The sequence below is a fragment of the Aulonocara sp. 'chitande type north' Nkhata Bay genome, linkage group LG15 (genome assembly GCF_057382095.1).
Source record: "Aulonocara sp. 'chitande type north' Nkhata Bay isolate Kocher_YH1m ecotype deep benthic linkage group LG15, A_spYH_male_GT1.1, whole genome shotgun sequence".
Lineage (NCBI taxonomy): Eukaryota > Metazoa > Chordata > Actinopteri > Cichliformes > Cichlidae > Aulonocara > Aulonocara sp. 'chitande type north' Nkhata Bay.
In genome coordinates, this window is record NC_141358.1 from 18,843,834 (window position 1) to 18,867,525 (window position 23,692).

Below are 23,692 nucleotides of genomic sequence, written 5' to 3' on the forward strand. Positions count from 1 at the left end.
GGTTAAAGGTAAACAGTTTTGAGTAGTTCGGCATGTTGAAGCCACCTGTGGAGCATAATCCCAAAATAAGGCCTTTAATGAGTCTGTGGGATGTGGGATACTGACGGCCCTGTGAGATTTTGCAGACCTCATCTCTGTTCAAGACTACAACTAGATTCCTTGTTGGGATCATTTCTCATTCTTTGTACAGCTGTGTACAAAAACAGCAACCCCAGCCCAGCTGTAAAAGCTACAGCAGCACAAACTGCATCACATTGCCACTGGAATTTAAATGCATTCATTTGGGGAAAATGGTTTTATTTTTGATCCTGCAACAGAGTTTCTCTCACATTGTTGAAATGTTGCAGCTACAAGAACAAAGATCTTATCAGTGGAGATCTCGGTTTCCTTCACCTGGCTCCGTTTGTCCAGAACCAACAAAGCATTAGATACCTGGACTATGTTGTATCCAGATAACTTCAGGGTTAACCCTAGGTTTCTGTACTACTAAGCAGAGATGGGCAGTACAAGTAAGGCGTTACTGTAATCCGATTACTTTTTTCGAGTAACGAGTAAAGTAAGGGATTACTATTGCAAAAACTGTAATTAGATTACTGTTACTTTCCCGTAAGCACGCTGCGTTACTGCGTTACTAAAACCGTGACTTTCTTGCGAGTGTCTCATGACAATGACGTAAGCGAGTGCGACGTTTGTGGCAACAGCTGTGTGCAGATCAACAATGGATAATATATGAGTGCAGGAGAGAGTATGAGCGTGCAGCGTTTAAAGGGTGGAAGCACTGACCTTACTTTGACTTTGATTCCATAAAAAGTGACAAAAACATTAGCGTCCGCTGTTCACTGCGTGGGAAGAAAACTTCTTTTTACAGGGAAAAAACCCCTAAACTTCCGAGCAAGCACCGACAGTACGCTGCCACGGGAATGTGAAACTCCCAGATCCTTCCACTGACCGCTACGACACACCTGCACCAGGGCAAACCTCCGCCTACGGCACTCCTGCTATACAGGTGAAAATAGAGCAACAGGACCGCTAGTCTTTGATTTTATTTATTTTCTGCTGTGTTTCACTTGCATTTATTTGAAAGAGTGAGTGTAAACACAAAAAACTATTTTATTTTATGTGCTGGAATGTGCAGAAAATAGGTTTAAATGTTAAACAAATTTCTTCCAGTCAGAGAATGTTGCATATAATTTAATTTTTGCTTGATGCATAAAGAAGACGCACCCTTATTTTCTGAACTTTGAGGCGCTATCTTCAGGTGACACACACCTCCCACACCTCGAGTGTCAGGCTGGTTTTAAAAATCAAACTAGACACTGCACATGATTGAGGACAAACAAGTTAACTTAAACAAGCTTATTTTTTAATGGATCTGCAAAATTGTTTGAATTTCCAAAGAAAATTTCTGTACCTCCCGCCCACAGTTACCCAGTGGCAAAAGTTACACAATGTTACAGAAACGTTTCCAACCCAAAGAAATCTGCATGCAGGAAGAAAAACAAAACAAAACAAAAAAAGAAATAAAAAGTGAAATAAATCATACAGATAAAATAAAATATCAACAAACAGGACATACTGTATAATGCCGTTCTTTTGGCTGGAGGAGAAATTCAAACGCTTCAGTTCAGTGTCTTCATGAAGAGAGCCTGAACCGACACATTAAACTGTAATTTCATTAAATGAATGTGGCTCCGCCCACCACACAGCCCCGCCCCTGTCTTCCATATAAGGCACAGGACAAAATAAACCCCCACATACAAAAGGAGCTAGCCACGCCTCTGTCACTTGGTAACAAATTGACCAAATATGGTTAGACAACAGAAACCGCACTAAATGTACAAAATGTTAATCCTATTTAATCTCGTTTTAACTTTGATTTCCTCAGACTGAAGGTGAGTGCTGTGGGTGGGTGGGGTTAAAGGGGGAGGGGTGTGAGGGTGTCCAACCAGGTGAGCCTGTGCAAAGGAAATATTAAAAATATGAGCTTGTCTTTTCCACACATTTTTTTCCTTTTTTTTTTTTTTTTTTACTTAAACTTTAAAACAAATGACAAGAAATGTGACTGGATTTCTCTTTTTATCAGAAATAAAAATGATCATTAGATGCAGAGTGGAGGAACATAGTTGGGTGGAGAAGTGGGAACGAGGGGATTAGACATATGAAGTGGTTTATTGTTTTTATTCTGATAAAGAGACAGAGTGTCAGTGTGCAAGAAAACTCATGAGACAGGTTAGAGGGCGAGTTAGAGTTAGCAGTGTGAGAGAGAGAGAGAGAGAGAGAGAGAGAGAGAGAGAGAGAGAGAGAGAGAGAGAGAGAGAGAGAGAGAGATTGTGTGTGTCTGAGTGTGTTTGTGTGCGTTAGTGTGACTGAAACAGGAGTTGTTCAACTGCAGCACTTGCTCTTCCAGCCTGTGACTCCTCCTCCGTTGCTGATGTCGACGTTTTCACTGTTGGGCTCTTTTACAGGCGTCTGTCAAAGAGACACACACACACACACACACACACACACACACACACACACACACACACACACACACACACACACACACACCTTATTAAATATGCACCAGGAAAAATGTGAAGCAACCACTCTGGTTTATGTCCACAATCGCTCCCTACTAAGGCTGGCATCATTAACCATTTCCTAGTTCAGATGCTTCCCCAGTTTCCAAAAATCAAACAAATACTCAGACATATCAGGATCAGCCTGTAATTCAAGGGGGATAAAAGCCAAAACCGTCTTTGAAACATTAATTTAATGAAATACTGGAATATTTCCCATGATGCCGGTTTTTTAGCTTCAGTATGAATAAAGAAAGGGTGAGAATGACAGCTATGAATGGTTGCCATCAGGTTTCATAACTGGGTGACACCTTAGTGGAAAAAATAAATAAATAAATTACTGAACACATGTTCCACGTGAGACATTGAGCACACACCTTTCTGAGGATGTCTTCTGCTAACGTGAGGAAAGCTTTCTCGATGTTGATGTTGGCCTTAGCGCTCGTCTCAAAAAACCTAATGCCGTGCTCCCTCGCAATCTGTGGGGAGGAAAACAAACCCAGTCAGAAACTGTGCATGTGGTCCAGTCCAAAAATAAAGCTGCTGATCTCCTGAGGAGAACAGAGATCAAGTATCGCACACACCTGCCTGAGTGGAACTGTGTGTGTTTGTGCGCTGATATTGTCACTACCAGTTTGCTTTGGTACTTTAAACCAAATCTGTTAAAGGCCCTGCAGTCTCACACAGGTGTTTCCACTCGTTCTGGCTTATTAGAGCTCTGTTAAGGATGAACTTGGGCTGAACTCTGAACATTAAATCCAGAAACTAAACTCTAAATCAACTCGATATCCAACTGCCAAACTGACAGACATCCAAGTACTGCTCACAAATGCAAAATAGGGGTTTAACTCTGAGCGTGTGTGTCCCCTGAGCTGCTATAGTTTTTATTTTATTTTTCCTTTTAGATCAATTTTGTTACAGTTTGATTGTATTAATTTATTTTTACTGTCTAAAAGTGTTTAATTGTGGCTATTATAAATTTCAGACTTTTACATGATACAGGTGGTATCTGTCAGAAAGTAAGTTAAGAACTATGGACACATAAGACACAGTCACATGGACAGATTTATTTTCTATTGGAAAAAAGTTACAATTTTATTGATTTCCCGCATTAAAATTGTGAAGTGATGGCATACGGGCAGTTAAAATGAGTGTAGATACCAAGCTGTTATACTAAGAATATCAGGTTATTGAGGGTTTTTTTCATATTCAACAACAATTTTCTGTTTAAAGAATGAATGCAACTGAACACTATTTTTTTTTACCTACAGTTTTAGTCTCATGTTTGGAAGCTAAATGAAATTTCACAATAGTTTAAATGGCTTGCTTACCTACTTAGTACAAATAATTCAATCTTTGGCATTTGAACTGCGAAAGAAACTGAGAAAACTAGGTTATTGTTTCTTTGTCTTTCCACAAGGGAACCTTAACTACAGTTCATGAGAAAATAAAGCATCTCATTTCTTTCCTTTTAGTTCATCTCTCCACTGTTAGTTATTATTACTAAAAATGCTAAACAATGGTAACAAGTTCAGTTTGTGCAGAAAGACAAACAGCAGCTCTGTAGAGAGGTACAGATTGTAGTGGAACGTTTGAGCTGTAAATACACAAACAAAGCTACTATCACCTGTTCTAGCACGGCATTTAACTCCTATTAACTTCAGCAGAAAGTAACCTCATGGAAATGTCAGATGGGCACAAATGAGCCACAATTAACTACAGAAGACTTTATGAGTGGCTGCAAACTCAAAGTGCAAGGCTGCAGCAACAAATCAACCAATCGTTGCTGCAGCCTTGCAGGACCTCATTGACGAATGGCCCTTCACAGCTGCACAGGACCGCACCACCTCACCTGCTCTCCCTTGGCTTTTGGTACGACCCTCTTGTCATCCATGTCACACTTGTTGCCTAGCAGCATTCGCTCAACGTCCTCATTTGCATGCTGAAAAAAATAAAACACAAATGAGGAGATTATTAGATCACATTTGCCAAACTTCATCTACATTAAGCTTTTTAAAGGATTTATTGCTTAGATAATCCAAGCTGGCCAATCGAGCCCATGATTCAGGCCCTTTTCTAAAAGAACCAATTTCTAGTGCTGTCTAATTACCACTAGTAGGTAGAGCGAGTGGACAAATGAGTTATTTTCCAGAATAAGGGGCATTTCATTATTGCAAAAGGACACATGTCCAGTTCATACTCAGAGAAAAAAGTAAAACACAAGTGGTCTCTAATAACACTTTTGAAGTTTGAGATATTATTAGGAGTGTATGAACTTCTATAGACAGAGATGCAGGATTAGAAAGGCAGAGCTACTACAGGCAAATGCATCACGTTTCCTTCCTCTGACCAAATTGAAGGTTCTAAAGGTAAGGGTGAGAAAAATGATACGAGACACAGTCTCATCTAATCCACCTGGCTTAAATTCAAACACCTACAGTGTGTTATTGCACCAGAAAATAATGCAGACAGCTAACACGAGACATCCAATATCCAAACAGTCATATTAACTTCTCAGGTCTAATCTGATCTGGAATGAATCCTCAGGATTACTCGTGTAATGCAATAATTACTAGCGAGATCATGTGAGACACAAGATGTATTCAATACTAAAAACAGCGGAAGAGAAACTAAAAAAAAAAATGAAAGGGCGGAGGCACACAGAGAAGACAAAGTTGCCATATGTTGCAGTTTGGCTTATAATCACAGAACTTTGCAACAGTCTGACATCTGTCTCCAACTAAACTGACATTTCAAATACTAAGCAGCCACAGCATTAAAACCAGTTGCATAATACTGGTTAGTCTCTCTGCTAGAAAAATAGTTAGGATGTGGGAAGATGCGGACACCGTTGATCTTGGACTGGCATCCTTTAGTTCTTCTGGGTTTGCCAGTAGGACCTCTGTAGATCAGGCTCAATCAGGTGTCACCCTACAGATGAGACTAGGATCTTTGGCCTTTGTAGGCTGGATCATCACCTGTGGCACTGTCTTGTGTTCCTTGAGTGGTTTCTGAAGGGGTCTTGCACTGCAAGTGCTTGTGGGAGGCTTGTGGGGGCATGTCTTTAGAACCACAGCCATGTTTAGTTGGCTTGGATTGTGTCAAAGTTACAACCACATCCAAGCAGAATATTGAACTCCATTCATACATCAGTGGTTTTAATGTTGTGGCTGATCAGTGTACATTAGGTCTCATCCTTGTGGCTTCATCTATTCTGATAAAACACAGATGCACAAACAAAGTCCTTTTTCTGACCCAAGAAGAATGCTGTTTATACTGACAAAACACAGCACTGCAGATTCAATAATAAACAAGTGAAATTTAAACAAAATAAATTCTAATATTTTAACACCACTGTGAAAGATCTTGAAGGGGCTGGATTAAAGTTGGATGCACCTGATCAGGCTTTGTCTTGGCTCAAAATGTGATACTTAAAAAAAATTAAATACGAACAACATTTTCACAGTACTCCGATTCTAAAAAACTGTTCTTTTTGTAAGCTTTTGCACAGTTTAGGTTACAGTCTCCCTCCACCTTCCCATAATCCTCACCTCTTCAGGCCATGATAATCCTCAGCACAACTGCTCTGTAAATGATTAAGGCAAAGGGCCTCCTTTTTCATTAGTAGTTAACAAAAGTCCATCCATTATGCTACTTGTGGCCATTTCCTTAAAAAAAAAAAAAAAAAAAAAAAAAAAAAGACAGCACAATAGGGCTGGGCTATATCATACCGTTCACGGTAATACCGGTATAATGTTGGGCAACGATAGGAAAATGAAATATCGCGATAGAATATGGGTAAAACGCGCATGCGCAGTGCCTATGTTTACATAAGCACATGGCGGCGACGCAGAATGAGAAGAGCGAAACTGGATCGTTGAATGAAACGGATGAACCAGAATTGGTTTGTAAAAATACTGCAACTTCAGTGGTGTGGAACCGGTTTAGCTTTCGTCCGTCAGATACACAACAAAGCACTATTTCTGGTAGAGCATGCTAGCGGGCCGGCGTTAGTACCGTGTTTTTTGGAAAATACGGCACACTTAAAATCAATCCTTTGATTTTTCTGAAAATCAACAGTGCCCCTTATAATCCCGTGTGTCTTATGTATGAATTCTGGTTGTGTTTACTGACCTCGAAACGATTTTATGTCGTACACGGCGCTCGAAAATCTGTCAAATGTTTCAGTACGACTTTGCTAAGCTACGAACCCGCACCGCTTGATGGATTGTCGGAGCATTACGGCTATCGTAGGCAGGAGGCTCGCGGAGTGATACGTACTGTGCTTCAACATAATATTATCGTGTTGTGTGTAGAGATGGACCGATCCGATATTACGTATCGGTATCGGTCCGATACTGACCTAAATTACTGGATCGGATATCGGAGAAAAATAAAAAAATGTAATCCGATCCATTAAATATCACGAAAGCACCTCACAAAACTTGCAACAGGCCGTAACTCACCTCAGAACGTTAGCACGTCGGAGCAGTATGCATCACGTGATAGAGCGGCTGTGGCATGCGGGACCTGTCGGTGGTCTGGATAGCATTTGGAGCTTCGCTAGCAACCCGGCATTTCATCTCCGACAAAGTTATCCCGAGAGAAGTAAAGCAAGTGTGTAAGTCCATCTCTGAATGTTTGTAAAGCATTCCTGCGTTAAGCTTAACAAGCGACTGCCTCTCCTGCTGCTACTTCAATCATGAAACTGCTTAACGATCAGCTGATCGGCTTTTCTGTCGCGAGTCCGTGTCTCTAGTTTGCTTTTGGCCCACTTTGCACCAGAAAGAGGAAACCAGCGGCTGAACAACAGCAGCACGTTTAAGCTTGATCAGCTGTTGTTAGAATTTATTTAATATTACTTTCTACTCGAGGATCTTTTTCTACGTAGCTGACGCTGGTAACTGTGCAGGGGCGGATCTAGCAAAGTTTAGCCAGGGGGGCCGATAGGGCATTAACAGGGAAAAGGGGGCTCAAAGACATACTTTTCTTTCTTATTCTCATTTAAAATGTCTAGCTTTTAATAAATAATTATCTGACACCCAAAGTTTTAATTTGATGTAAAATGAATAGAAGTCCATTACTGTATATAGTAACTATTAAGTCTAATATATATACCCTAGTAAGCTATAGTACTTTTTCCTTTGGGAAGGTACCATCTGTGCAGTCTGCCTATTTTGTTGAAGAAAGATGTTGAATCTATTTAATATTTCTTGAAAAATAATTGATTTCTGTGCATTTTTTTTCACACTGCATCAAATTAAGGTTGATTACGTCGATTAAGCATCATGAGGTGGAGCGTGAGGGGTGGTTCCCTATTTTTTATTTATTTATTTTTGTTGTTGCTGGGAGTTGGAACCCTATTAGTTAGGTTGCTTAATATTTATGCTAAGTACTCTTTAAAATACCAGAATAGGGAGGATGGTGTAGGTTTAAGTTTATTAGATTGATCAGTATTGCTGAACTATGAAATATTTTTTTTTTGCATACAGGTATAACAGAATAGCTTTAGTGTAGTTGTTGTTTTAAACTTGAGTATGAACTTATACAAAATGCAGCAAGATATTTAAAAAACAGTTTTGTTGATTAAAAAACACTATATCGGATTCATATCGGTATCGGCAGATATCCAAATTTATGATATCGGTATCGGACATAAAAAAGTGGTATCGTGCCATCTCTAGTTGTGTGTGTATAACCTCTTTTTAAGTTTTGTGTATATTATACATTTTTATGCTGAGGATATGTCGGCCAGTTTCCACTGGAAATGCCTTTTGGTTAAACTGTCAGCAAGGAATTTGCATTTGCACTGTTAATTTTTTATATAACTTTAATGCACTTTAAAAAGCTGCTTGTTTAAGTGAAAATACATTGATTTTTTTTTTTTGCACTAATAAAGTTCAGGAGTTGCAAAGTATTTTGTCTAGTGTCAATTATATCGTTATTGCAGATTTTCAAATGTATATCGTGATAAATATTTTTGGTCATATCGCCCTGCTCTACATCACAACATGTGAGAAGGTCACTGGGAATGAGGCATAAGCTTGTGATCGCCACAAAAACCACTAGATGACAAAACAAGCACCCGATTCCAGTTTTTTTTCCCAGCACAAAGCAACACCCAACGTCATCTGAGTCAGGCCATAATCAGACCATTAACCATACACGGCATAAAAGACGGACACAACATCAAGATCTGAAAAATCAGACTGCTGAAACCTGCACGCTTTTCAATAACCAGCAGGTGGAAACTCCTGTGGTTCCAACAGCACTTCAGGTTACATAGAAGTTTATAGGAAAAATAGCCCTCAGCTCCTCTTCTCTGTGACCTCAGTAACAGCATGTCAGGTTTCAAAACACCAAGATGGCATTGGCAATGATCAGCTCGGGGTTTCACAGCAGATACAGCCATCTTTTATTCAGCCAGTGGTCTTAACAAGACGTTACAGCTGTCTCACCTTGAATGTGTTCACTGTTACTCAGCTTTTATAATGTTAAAAACAGGCTGAAACAAGTAAACCCGCCCTTGTTGTGTCAGACTGTTTGTGGTACTGCTTGGTAAAACTGTACAACTACTTCTGCAGTGAGACAGATGCATACAGACAACTGGCTCATCTGATTCATTTTAGTCACACACTCCTGTTCCACAGCTCGCTGCACACAGTTTAACTAGCCCGTTAGTCATGTTGGCCGCATTCCCGTGAAGTGTTTATCGCCATGTTTTTGTTCCAAAGACATAAAGAAATAAATGCAAAATCAGTGTCAACGATTCATTCCATAAAAATAAAAATGATACAGAGTTTGGATACTTTGTGTTGGTGTTTATTTGCCTCACCTCATCAATGTTGCGCAGCCATTTGCTGATGTTTTCGAAGCTCTTGGCGTTGGTGATGTCATAGACCAGCATGATGCCCATGGCTCCTCTGTAGTAGGAGGTGGTGATGGTGTGGAACCGTTCCTGCCCTGCTGTGTCCCTGCACAGAGAACATGTTTTTATTTGCATGTGTTTTCTTGGGTTTGAACTGCAGTGACCTGCATGAAAGGTGCTTCACAAATAAAATTTGACCAAAGAATTGCTTAAATTTCTTCATAATACGCTGAGATTTCACACATTTATCAGCTACAAATGCTTTGTTCAAAACAGAAGAGTAAATAAGCAAATAACTCTGAAGAGTCCAAACTCAGCGAAGACTCTTTCTTTGAGTTGCTGTTAGACTGAGGAAGCTGATTTAAGAAAATCCCTCCAAATAAGATTAAAGACAATCAAGACATTTGTTAGTTAAGAGAAGCTGAACCCTAAGGGCTTGTAAGCACTCATGTATAATGTGGGGCTAAAATTCACCAACAATACAGTTCCAGAGGGAAGGTCCAAACATTTTTTTGATGAAAAAAAAAAAAAAAAAAAAAAAAAAAAGGTTGTATAACATTTGAAAAGTTAATTCATTGTTATGTCAATTTTGACCAAAACAGTAATTATGATTTTTGCAGTGACATCAGTCAGTCTGTTGTGGGAAGCATTGAGACCAGACTCTCTATGTATGTGTCTGTGAGAAGATTCTTAGTGATTAAGTTAAAATAATCAGCCATAAAGTTTGTAGATATGCCTACAATTTAGAACAGCAGCTATCTAAAATGTTGAATACCTCATTGCTGCCATACAAATATAAAGGTCCTAAATGCAAAACTGAAACAGTACGATCCAAACCATTGAGGTTACTGGATTATGAGCTAGACTAGATTAAAAACATGACAGCAATTTAAACCAAGAAAGTGTGATGAAGAAGCAGCCTCTCATCTAGCAAACCATCTGCAACAGCTGTGTTTCATCAACATAAAAAGTTTTTCCACATCAGCCAGTAATATAAATTTCACTGTTTTAAGCTAAAGGAATATTTTAATGTATGTGTGCTGCTCAGCTCAAACGCAGCAAAGTCAAACAATCAAAACAAGTGAGTATTTAAACATTTAGTTGAATACGATTTGAAGAAAGCCCCACATATAGAGTGATTAAAGATAATTAGCACTTTATTATGTAGCATTAAAAATGAATTCGTGCCACTTATTTATGTCAGTCTTCTTAACCGTAAAAACTTCATTATTTGTCCCAGTTACAGTTCAGTAGAAGGCGTGCCAGACATGTGAACCTGCTTATGTGAGGCTATTCTTTTGGTCACCAACAGAGGCTGACTTCGATGATAAAATATTTAGTTAATGCACACTTCAAACTCGACGCAGAGACAAAAAGAAAAAGAAGAAGAAGAAAAAAAAAAAGATACTGCTTTAAGGCCTACAGGAACAATGTTATTTAATTTTAACACTTCTTGGAAGAAAAACAAACGGCAAAGCCGTAGCAGGCGGGTTGACCCAGGTACAAATACATTTAAATCCACTGCAGGTTTCCTCGCATGTCTGCACTAGCATCAGCCTCAGCAGTCACTTCTTGCTTTCTGTGGAAACTCTGCCAACATCCATCTATCACCGCTGACAAGGGAAAGAGAGGAAGCCCAGGAGCACCAGGCACCAAAGCAAATCAGAGCTACACTTAAAGAGGGTGTTTAACTAGATACGAGTGTTAATCAAGACACAATGTGCTTGGACAGGATGAAGGGAAAATCTGATCTGAGCCTGAAATGCACATGATCTGACACAAATTTTATGCATGTGCAAGTTATTAAAGTCTTGCAAGATATCTTTCATGACTTCATACTCACTCATCGCTATCCACTTATTAACAAACAAATACCAAAAAGTAAAATGATGCATTTTAATAATGAAAGACATATTTTTACTCTTCAATTGTCCGTCTATCGTCCTTTCTTTGTCCTTTCTTTGGGCAAAAGCTTTGCTCAAGAAATGAAAACATATCCTGACAACGAATAAAGTAATGTCTTCAACCACTGAGTTTAAGAATACGAAGTACGATCATTAATTTGACAGTAATCAGCTTCTTTATTAAATATTTGCCCACTATTGTTTGTCCCCTATTCAGTACTGCATTTATGGTTTTATTCAATTAGAGTTTCACCTTCCAGTGGCAAATCAAATTTCTCTGTACTACCTCAATAATTTGAGTTTTTTTATTATAGTTTGTTTTTAATATTTCAGCTGTTTAACTTACATTTCCAGACAGTAGATCCCAACTTCCCAATTGCAAGATCCCAAGAACCTAAGCTGACAAGTTACTCAAAATAACGTTTTTGTCCATTGTGCTTGTTTTCTAGAGTAACAGTGGGTGTGGCTGTGCAGGTGTCCGTCTCTGAGATAACATGAAAAGATTATCTTTGAATGAACGGACTGTATTCAGAGAAGCGCAATATCCGTTACAGGTTCTGTATTGACCTGAAACGGTCTTCTTGTATTGTGCTACAATGTATTTGTACCTTTGTAGTTATCATGTTTTCTACTTCAGGTTATGCATCACAAAGCTCTGATTCATTTATTTTCAATGTTACTAGAAAAAATGTCCATATCGTTCACCATTATCAGTCACCTTTAAATAACAGGCTCTTTGTCATCTTGTAGCTTCAAACCAAACTGCTCATGTCTCATATCTTTTTATTCTGGTTGCTATAGTTAATTTCTTCTTGAACTGTCATTCCTAAAAAAAAAAAGACTGCCTCAACTGGACTACCAAAACCTTTAGTTGCAACTCTGTTCATTACAAAAGCACAAATAATGCCTTTCTCTTACATTAATCATTTTTTATCTTCATTACTTGAACTTGATTCTCCAACAACTTCAATTTGCAAATTAAGCTAATTATGGGATTTTTTTATTTTTATTTCCAAGTCAGAAAAAGGATTCCACAGGAAAATTAACAGAACAGTATTTGTTTTTTTTAACCAATCCCAAATGCTTTCATCCTATAGACTCATAAGAATTAGACCAAATACTATGGACAATCTGCTGTACAAATGCATTTTTTCTTTCAATTCATCCTGTTTCTCTCCGTAATACTTAGAGACAATTTGTAATTCAAATCTAATCAATTTTTGCCAAACTTAACCAATTAAAGGCTCCAAAATATGAAGATTTATGCATTCCTTGAGCATTTGGGCCTTACTCAATGGGCGCTACTCATGTGGGAAAAAAAAGAAAGAAGAAATAATTACTCATCTGGTACAGACAACGATAACCCTACAGCAGACCTAATGGACTGATGATCATTTCCTGTTCCTGCATATTTCAGTGCTTAAGGGAGGTATGTCAAACAGATGTTTCATTATGACATAATGATTCACAAAAGAGGCTACGCTGAAACACGATTCTCACAAGCTTGGTGTGTTTTTCGTATCTCCACAACACTGGCATGCAAACAAAAACTCACATCTATAACTGACTCACCAGATCTGTAGTTTTATCTTCTTTCCTTGTAATTCAACAGTTTTGATCTTGAAGTCTATTCCTGCAAAACAAAAAACAAACATGTCAGCTTAACCAATATCCATCAGTTGTAGAACATAAGCTGTCGTGAATAAGAAGAGAGATGAACGGCTCCAGCACTGTGACAAAGAGAAAGTGAAGGTCAGAAACAGATAAATCAACGGCAGCGGTTTAGCAACAACTGTTGCCATCATAGAAACAATAGCATTATCTCTTCCTGATTCTGCAGTGTCATTCTCAGCAGACAGCTGGGATCAGCAGCTGGGCAACAACGGGTGCACACAAACCAGGTCACTGAGGTCAAAATTATACTTGTTTTCAGACAGCTGTGAGTATTTTTTTAATATATATATAACATACATATAGGTTGCACCTTGTAGTGCATTTGATCCTAGCAAGGTTGAAAAATAAAGCTACTACAACTAAAGCGCACTAGACCATATGAGCCAGTAAATACTGAACTTGTACTCTGGTGCACCCCAAAAAGGTTTCGGGCTTCCCCTCGAAGGACAGTCACCAGGGTTGTTTTTTTACATTTTGCATTATGAAATAGAAAAAAAAAGAAAAATTTCTATAAATTTATGATAAGTGAGCAAACACAGGCTCATCATACTGCTTTAACCATATGTGGAATAACTGTACTTACTGGTACTGTTTCTCATCTTAAAACATTATATTTTCTGTTTTGTTTGTTTAATTGTCACCTTTTGGCTACTATTACTAACACCTACAGGATATTTGCCATTCACCGTTAAAAACTAAAATATAAGATGAATGCACTGCTACCAAAGTCCATAGTTAAGTGAAAACTGAACCATATTTTTGCTTTGATTATCAAATTTACGTCACTTGAACCCAGGAGGACCCTCACATGCTCTCAGGCACTACTCTCACAACTGTAAAACTTCGGTGATCTCAAATAAGATTTTTTTTAAACTAGTGCTTTAAGTGTTTTTGTAATATCTGAGGTTTCAGCCTAAAGTTGTTTTTTTCCTTTTTGGTTGGAGATTGAACTCGGGGGAGAAGTTTTGTGGTGCTGCAGTGTGCAATCTTTCCAATGTCAATGTTTTCAAGATTTACAAATAACTGTCAAGCAGTGGAAAGTTACTGACGCTTCTTTTTCACATTCAATGGAATTTGAATTTTATCATTTGGGAAAAAAGGGTGTAGAGCTACAGTTAAGGGTAGAGGGGTTACTTATTAAACAGGGGGCCAACTTCCCTCATGTTTTTCTTTCACTTAGTATAACCTATTTATGTCCTTTTAAATCTGTGCTACAACAAACAGCCAATGACTCATGATATTACAGTAACTGTTAAACCCCTCACCTGGGCATATGTAGGATTTCTGCATTTCAAAACTATAATGAACTAAATAAAAGTAGGGGATTTTTTGACTCAAACCACTAACTTCTTTCTCTTTGAAAAAGCTAGAAAACATAAGAAGGCAATTCAACCATCAACTTCCCACTTGAAAGTAAAACACACTAGATTATTATCCTCTTATACTTTAAATGTGAAGGGTAGGTGACTCATCAGTTTCATTTTTAGCCAACAAGTGGTGTTTTCCTGCTAAACACCGAGTTCTGCTCTTGGTCAGACCTTGTGGTTGGTTAAAAAGTCCAAGAAACAGCTGTGCTCTAGGTGGGGCAAGTTTATAGAATAATGAGGAAACTGCCTGCCAAAGCCTGAGTCACAAAATATTATGCACATCCCATGGAGAGAAAGATACAGTTGGACAGAAAGAAAAGCTAGGATTTAACGCTGGTAAAAGAGGGAGAGTTTTCTACACAACAAAAGTTAAGCTCTTGAAGTCAGCCTCAACAGGGATGACGTGTTACTATTGAGGAGAGTAAACGCAGAGGTTCACTCTTTTTACTCTGTGAAGGGAAAAAAAAGAGAAAGAAACAAGTTATGCGCATTGTGCAATCACGGATCATTTATCCAATCAGTGGAAAAACAGTTATACCTATCCCGTAAAGAATGACACTTTCCATGAGATGTGAATGTTGAGCTGGATGCAAGCAGTTTATAGTCGGCTTTCTTCTTAATACCAGAGGAACCATTCCTTCCACAAGTATGAAAGCCACTGTCTGCTTCTGCCAGTTTCCGTGCAAAATTCATTAAATGGAAAAAGATTTCAGTCGATACTATGCATATTCACTCACTTAATAAGTGTAATCTGTAAGGGAGAGGGGCTGAGAGACGGGCTGGAAGCAGGAATAAGAGATGGATGAGAGCGGGGGGGGGGGGGGGGGGGGGGGGGTTCCCAGTGGGGGTATTTTGAGAAACAGCTGTGAATCTGTGTCTCCAATGGTATGAGTCCTGTGTCACAGGAAGAACACATTCCTGTTTCATGTCCTGCTTCTGCCGTTGGGAGTTTTGTGCCTTTCAGCTTTTTAGTTTAGGTGTTTATTAACTAGTAAATCTGGCCCCCTTTTGTGGAGGATTTCCTAAATGTAACCGAGAGAAATTTTATGGCTTCTCTGGGATGTTATATATAAAGCTACTCTGGGAAAGCTTCTGTCAACCTCATGACAGAAGTATATCTTGTAAGCATTATCTCAAATGAAAGGCCATTTTATCTGTTGCTTAATGTAGTGATACGGTTTTAAAAATAAATAAATAAATAAATAAACATCACTATTTTTCAAAGATCGCGAGAAATCAAATTCTAGTATTTAATTAGCCCGTTTCTTTGTGCTAATGAGATGTTGCACAGGTACAGTTAACACATGTAGCTTTCCAACCAAGCTTGCTAGGCATTAGCTGATATGTTAGGTAACTGAGCTATCAAACTAATTAACTCCTGGTTCTAAAAGAACAACATGGTGGCAGCCAAAACACTAACACAAAGCTTCAAAACACTAAGTCCAAAACTAGAGAGTAACATCCTGGTGACTAGATCCTTCAATAGTTTTTGACCACTGTCTGATAGGTTAAAAGCTGTGGATCTAATGTAAAGTTGTCTCCCACCAACCACTTAAACAACAAAAACAGAAGAATGCACTACTGACAACCACAGGTCAGGCTGGTAAAGTATGTGTGGCACAGTGAGAATAGATGATATTGTACAAGGAGAAAAAAAGGAAAAAAAATGTGTAAAACTTCTTCAAGAATTAGGTGCGGTGCATAAGCCACCAGGTAAAGCTAGCATGTCAGGTCTGCCACAGTGGCACTGGTCCTGAGCAAGAGACTGACAGTTTCTAGTGAATACTAAAAAGTATTTCTGCTTGATAAGCTCATCCACAACCTCAAACCACTCACAGTTGTGGCAGGGTTATCACATGCTAGTGGTTTCATTGGACCCCATTTTCATGTTCAAACCTAGCCTCTTGACTAGAGGCATGACAGTTCTGAAAATGAGACTGAAATCATATACAAACATCCACAATTTAATATTGTGGCTTTCTGTACTGTGATATCCATGTGAAACTGATAAAGCATACTAGTCTAGTGAAAGCAGTACCGATTGTTCAGGTGATGAGTGAATTGCAAATAACAGAGTCTAAATCGAATAATACAGTTTCATTTTTGTTCAAGTGATTGTGCTTTCCTTGTTGTTCATACCTTCCTTATAAAACCCGAGGCACAGACTGAACCATTGTTTTGGTTACACACCTACTCTTTAAACATTTGCAAGTCTTTGTTGGATTAGATATGTATAAATGTGCCTACATAGATATATATTCCAGAGACATTTATACTGCACAGTTTTGATGTATCACTGCAGACAAGACAAGATTTATGTATGTATTTATTTATTTATTTAAAAATAAAGGTATCCATCTACCATTGTCTTCTTTTAACTGTCTTAGCACTGATTTATCTTTTTTCCCCCCCATTTTGCCTGCAACTTTTTAAAAACAAAAAACCCAACAACTTCTTGTTAACAATGTCTGGGTTTCTAAGCTTAAAAATACAGTATTTTTTACAGTATCCAGTATGTATTCAACCTTTACATACAAGTTATTGGTATCTTGTAATTATACGATTCGCTAGAACATTATTAACTGTACTGATTGAAATAATCTTAAAAGTATAGTTTTACAGATTTGCTTTGATAACCATATACACCAATCTACGTACAGATTACGTGACTGGAGAAAGATGACATGTTCTACATACAATTTTTACAGCTTATCACATTGCACGCGGCTTTGTTTTGAATACAGATGTAGAACAAAGACAAGAGACGAGCCAGGAGCTTTCAAGTGCACGAACTATGCTGCAGTTTTATAGAGGACACTCTACAAAGGAGCCAGCAAAAAAACAACAACTTGAGATCATTTCTGTTCCTTGATTTCCAAGTATTTCTTCTTAGGTTTCAAGTTGACAGATCATAACAAACTGAACACTCTAAAACGATCACTTCCTAAACTAAACTGACCACAGTGAGTGTTGTCAACACTTTCTTTTCAAGCACTTGTGACTGATCACGTTGATACTTTAAATACCTTCATAACCAACATAATTTGTTCCCACGTAACTACACAGAGGTTAAAGCTCCAGCAACACTTGCAATATACAGAACTACTTTATTATCTGACTGATGCATTTTGGCTTGTGAACTTAGACCTTCATGAGTGACAACACATTCTGACTTTTTGTTCTTATCCATGCACCTTAGAAGTAGGTGAAGCTGTGCCAGATAACGCTACTCTGTTTTTATGGACTACACAGAAACTGGGTATGTTTCGGGGTTTCCTGCCTCAAAAGGGACCTTTAGGGGCGATGACTACATCTGCACACAGTTAAAGCATCAAGTCTGTATTTACATTCCCATTTAGTTATGGCCATTTGATAAACAAATATGTATTTTATGCTTGAGTAAAAGAAACACCACATAAATAAACTGAACGGTACTTTCATTCCAACCCTGTTGATTTTTAGTCTGGATGATGATACCACATTTATTTTTAATTTGGAGGAAAATCCCTTGTGTTTACGGTGTGAATACCTCCAGCACCATTTTAACACATTATCCTCAGCTGCTTCACATGGAGGAGAGTACACAGAGTATATAGAATATATTTAACAAAGCAAATAAAGCACCTGTAGCTGATTTAAAAACATAAAAGTACTGACTTACTACCCATCTTGCCAGGAAAGCACGTATGCAAGGAGCAAAGGTCACTACCGATCTCTACGTGCTGAAGAACCTGTTAGTCTGGACCAATTTTCCCCTTCTTCCAACTAACACTACACATTTCTTCCCTTAAGTGACACAGATCTGATGTGGTGGCTTTGACTCAAATAAAACACATAGGCCTAAATCTAATTGACTGCATGCTGAGAAACGACATGGGGTGTAATAAAACAAACACCCTGCAAGTCAAAGCAAAACTAAAGGAATGACAAAAACAATAAAACGAGTACATGTGACATGAAGAGTTACAACAGAGTGACAGGTCAGTGCTCTAGCTGAACAAATCTAATCTAGCCTGGATGCCAGTGAGAATACATTTTCCCTTTCCAGTTGTGTGCTTTCGGCTATGTAGTGACAAAGAGCACGGCTTCAGAAGAAAGCTCAGTCCATGAATCGAGCACATAACACCAGCACATTGCAGTCAAGCAAAGCACGTTTTATATTACATTATTACTCATCACTAATCTTAAGCAAGAGGAGTAAATGGAGCCTTCACTTGGGTTATGCAGGGACTTGACATAGTTTGACACTTGACTCATGTGAGCGTGATGTTTGGCGCATGCGTGAATAGGACGGATGGGGAGGGGATGATGATGCCATCATGATGAATTGTTTAATGGTTCTCACTGGCGCACTTGAGCAAACTAAATAAGTATACAATATTTACTCAAGTACTTAGAATACAAACTATAAGCGCTTCTAATTTTAGAAAGAAAATGCAATTTTCAGCTGCTTTTATACAATTAGATTCACTATAGTCAAAGTTTTCACCTAAAAAGTTAATTTCTTACATCATATAATCAAGTTCCCAATGCTAGAATATCCAAGTCGCTTAAACAGCTTCACCTCCATTACTATTAGCGGTGACAACAATCTGAAGCATGAACCCTGTCCTTATCTTCAACGTCATGCTGCTCTGTTGTATCTTATTTACCCCTTGGGGATAAATAAAGTCTTTCTGATTCTGATATCCATGAAACCATGAACCCGTGAATAATCACTCCTTCAACTTGTGATAATCAAGTAAAATTTTGCTTTTACAATCAAGTATTTTTTGTTGCTTCAAATCAAAACACTCATACAGTTGTTGCCTTTAACGTGTAATTCCTGACAAGGACTGTGCAATAAACCTATATAGGCTGATACTGAGAAGTAAACACCTGTCACTTAAATGCACAGGCGATTTTTCTAGTGCAGCACGGCCCTGTGGTGCTACTAGCCTTGCTAGCTTCTTAGCCGCTGGGTCAAGTAAACTGACAGCAAATTTGGAGACTTAACGGGCTATAATTGTTGCTGCCCAGTTAAACCAAACCAAGATATAATGATAGCGTTTTGTTATTAACGTCGCAATCGTTTATGAGCAAGTGATGGTTTAGTAAGAGCTCATAAAGGCTGCGCAACTAGCTTTCCAGCTAACTTGTACAGGCCCTAGAGAGAGCTGCTGCATGCTCATACCACACTAGCCGCCAACAAATCCGTCCTGCATACAACCTCCAGCTGCAGGGTAGAGGCAGGCGAGCCTCACAGCTGTCACACTACCTCCGGTGGATGCAGAAGGGTCAACGAAATCACCTGTTACAACGCCCGTGATCTTCTTACCTATGGTGGAGATGAAGGTTGTGTTGAAGGCGTCGTCAGAGAAGCGGAACAGCACACAGGTCTTCCCCACGCCCGAGTCGCCGATCAGAAGCAGCTTGAACAGCAAGTCGTACGTCTTCTTCGCCATTGAAGAATCAGTTTGTGTTCACCCCGATAGATACAAAAAACGATACCCTAGAGTACGCCTATGTGAAGTCTAAAGCCAGCTCCTTGGCCAACCTGACCAACAACTGTCCTCTTGGCTGTTAACAGTTAACAAACTGTGGATTTGTTGATTAGCTTTGGCAAGCTAGTTGGCTAAACACCACCCAAAATAATGTGTCTGTAGAGTCGTCCTAGAAGTTCTAGATTCCCAAACCCGACCGTGGTACCCCCCCTTACAGCATGAGAGCAAAAATAGAATCTCCTTCTGTGTGATACCTCTTTTTCACTCTTTCTTTTCTCCCACACAGTCGGGACAAAATGGCTCCTCTCTCGCACTCTACCCCGATTCACTCTTTCTTCAAACTAACGGCGAGCTAATTCAGATTCTCGGCACACCCCGTCATTCCAGAGCCCTGGGACAAGCTCGACCGAGAAGAAACTGGGAAAAATCAAGACATGAAAGTGCGCCGAATCTGCTGTCTGTTCCAAGTAATTTCACTTTTTTTTTTTCTGTAGAGATTAGACCGAAATACAGACGACCGCCGTCGCCTTCGAATGGGAGCCACCGCGGCGACACCCTAGACCTTTTGGCACGCCTACTCCCGCCCCTTCTGTCAAAATTCACGGCTCTGATTGGCCATTTCAGCTGTTGCTCCTTCAAGCGCCCTAATCTGAATGGCTATCCAAGCAGGCATTGTAGCGGTAAAAAGGGGGCGTGTCTTAGCCTGACAGAAAGGGCAAATGTTACTCTGTAACATACGCTGACATTTAGGCTCAAAGCGCCGCTCATATCTCACTGTGAAATGCCGCTAGTGAACCAAAATGGCGACGAGTTTCATGCGGATCTCTAGTAGCCGGGGTGTTTCAGCTTTCATGGCAAGCTGGCAGTTGGTGCGGTGACTATCCCAGCTGTGAGTCAGGCAAAGTGATGTCATATGTAAGTTCTTCTGTGCTTGTTACGGGCGTTTCCCACATCCTCTGCTCTGTGAAGTGCAAGGTCACTGATCCTCTAAAGTCTTGTAATAAGTATACACACCGAAAGACAGTCTGCATGTACACGTAACTGCTGTAGGGCCTTTTAGAGTTGGCTTTGTGTGTTTGTGAGAAAGGACAGGGACTCTTTCCTTCTTCCGCCTGTCAGAGTTGTTTGACTCTCAGACACTCCTTAGGAATGCTGAGTATGCCCTGCTTTCCACTGCCAAGTACAGACTTGATGCAAACTGAGGAAGAAAGATATGAAGAGAGAAAAAGAAGTCGGAGAAAAAGAAAGTTTGAACAGGGCTAAATAGTCTATACTGCCACTCCAGCAACTCTCCGTCTGCTACAGAGAGCTGTCACAATGCCACCAGAGTACTGAACAAACTGAAATATGACCACATTGTGGTGCTAGATGAAAAGCCAGGAGTTAAAAGTTCCTCGCCACATTGCAGTGGACCAAAGTCAACAAAGCTTCATCGGTCCCTTTACTTTTTATGAGCCAACCAACCACAGATCTTCCCCAGGCAAACACCCACGGGAAAGAAAAGAGTTATCCACTATATGGAAAATTAAGAAAAGACACACATGCTCAAACCTGCAGTCAATAAGTCACAAAGTGATTCATTAAAGTGATAAAGTATAGGGACTATAATGAAAGCTTATATACTTTAAGTGATCCAGTGAATACACACGTTGTTATGCTGTGTTTACTTAAATCCACGAATGCCTGCACAGTTACAGGATCCATGATTTTTCCTGTCCGGAAATGGGGAATCATTTATCTCATATTTTCTTTATGTGTCACTTGCTCAATTAGAACATTTTTTTAATCCTAAATGAATCACTGCATTCTTCCTCCACTGTTAGGAAATCTTTTCACTCTAATAAATCAACATAGAAATTCTTTCGGGGGGCCTTTGGGGTTTGCCTCGCAGGAACAGCAACTCTCAAATTTCTTCCTTCTGCCTGTGATTAAAAAAAAAGAAAAAGAAAACGGTCCATTGGGGACGTATTTATTTTGTAGCTTATATGAAGAAGATATGCAAGCTGATTCGGGCCTCAAACTGTTTGGCTTGGAGCACTTTGATTTTTTTGTGCACTGGGGCTGAAACAACTACTTGGTTGACCTATTTTGGTCCAACAATAAACTTCAGAAAGCTCATTTATTTCAGTAGAAACCCATAAATTCTTGATATTTCGCACCATACTTTTAAATTACCTGCTTAGCATTTTATAAAATACAAATAATACAAATTACCCGCAATCATATCCAGATATTTACTTCACACATAGCTGGATAGTCTGTGGTGAGCTTGAGTCACTTGGCTGTGAGTGACTCATAAAAGGTGACACCTAAGCCGGGGAATTTTCGCTGTGTTATTTTCATCAGTCCAGTACATTTACTTATTATTGCTTCCCCGGGCACATTAAACACATCTCAGTGCTCAGTGAGGTGTTGAGTCATTTGTGTCCATTAGCTTTCCCACCGTGTGTTGAATTCCCCATGTGGCTGAGATTTTCACCTTTTTGTCAGCGAACACAGGGGTTGGGAGAAGTAGTTGAATGTAAGCTTCGGTAGTTTCCCAGAGAATCGCTCAGAAATCACCTACACTACAGCGTCACCTCCTCCATTACACCTGGAAAGACTACTCACGTGAATCCTCCCGACCTACTTAGGTGGCTTTTAACGACACACTTGATCCAGCAGAGGGCGCTAATGTGTTGCATTTGAATGCTCTTAGATGAGTCTTAAAATGATTCATTTTACATTTTTCCTCCTTGCCCTAAATTTTTGTTGCTTTGGGACAACAGTTGTATACAAACTGGGGTTCTCCCTTCAACAGAGGAGTCATGAATGTGGGAAATTACTCCGTTTCTTGTGTAGCCAATTAAATATGAGTTATACTTCCTGGATTCATCCAAATTAGAAGGAAATTGTTTTTTCTTTGACATAACTCGAGGATCTAGTGACTATACTTACACAGCGCAGAGTCACCTTTCTGGCACATTAATTTTTTTTATTTTTTTTTTAGATAATTTCTGCACATATGGGTCCTGTTTTAATTATTTTTTATTGATACTGTACAGGATTCGATCATAATTCTTTATACTCTTTAGTTAATTTTTTTTATGATGTCACTATCAAACTGTCTGAAAACTGAAAACCACTTTCCAACAGATCCCAGTCTTTACTGTAGCTGTGGACCTTTGCAGTGTCTTTGCTGTAGTTAATGTTGCATTCTGAAAAATTCTGCATAATCCCCTTGACAGATGCATCTATTGTTTTTCTTTAAAACCACTGGACAAAAGCCAGATTTTAAGAAAAGCGTCTGTCACACAGTGTTGACTTGACAATACATGGATCATTAGAGGAGGGATGGTGCTTTTATTTTCCTTTTGGAGCAAAATCAATCAATCAAAAATAAACTACAATAATATTCTCTGTATTTTTCTTGCAACAAATCTATTTCCAATAAAGTATCCAGCGCCAGTCCTGTTTGATCACATCACCTTTTTATTGTGTTTTTATGTAGTGACAGTATGGCTTCTTGAATATTTTCAGTCTCTATTATTGTGAGAATAGAGGTAACTGAGGTAATTACACAAAAGCAGGAAATAACCCAGCTGACCCTTCAGTGAACCAGTAAATACAGACTCCTGCTGGGTACCCAAGAACTCTTCAAGGGCCAAAGCTTTATTTTAATTTTAGAGGAGATCCCATGTTTATTTGTTTTTTTTATAGTTCGAAAATAAACAGCTAGATGAACTTTTCTTTATGACAACATCCAGTGTGTAATGAAAGGGTTATGTATAAATTTTCCCAAGCTTAATGCACTTAAATGGGAAGCTGTGTGGGCTAAATGTCGGTGTGAGGCTAT

At 39.1% G+C, this 23,692-nt stretch overlaps 2 protein-coding genes across 2 annotated transcripts in view; one reads left to right on the top strand and one right to left on the bottom strand.

The window, feature by feature from the left end:
- Window positions 1-1,341: 1,341 nt before the first annotated feature.
- rab10 (RAB10, member RAS oncogene family) lies at window positions 1,342-20,417 on the bottom strand. Its single transcript, XM_086264810.1, has 6 exons — window positions 19,692-20,417; window positions 12,906-12,966; window positions 9,397-9,535; window positions 4,414-4,503; window positions 2,939-3,040; window positions 1,342-2,469 (listed from the first exon to the last, which is right to left on the bottom strand). The coding sequence occupies exons 1-6, from the start codon at window positions 19,816-19,818 to the stop codon at window positions 2,383-2,385; spliced, it is 606 nt and encodes a 201-aa protein (XP_086120936.1). The 5' UTR covers window positions 19,819-20,417; the 3' UTR covers window positions 1,342-2,382.
- A 144-nt stretch (window positions 20,418-20,561) lies between these two features.
- Window positions 20,562-23,692, top strand: part of kif3ca (kinesin family member 3Ca) — a 32,752-nt gene continuing 29,621 nt past the window's right edge. The window contains exon 1 of the mRNA XM_086264807.1: window positions 20,562-20,772. The gene's annotated coding sequence lies outside the window, so the exon portion shown is untranslated. The remainder of the gene's footprint in view (window positions 20,773-23,692) is intronic.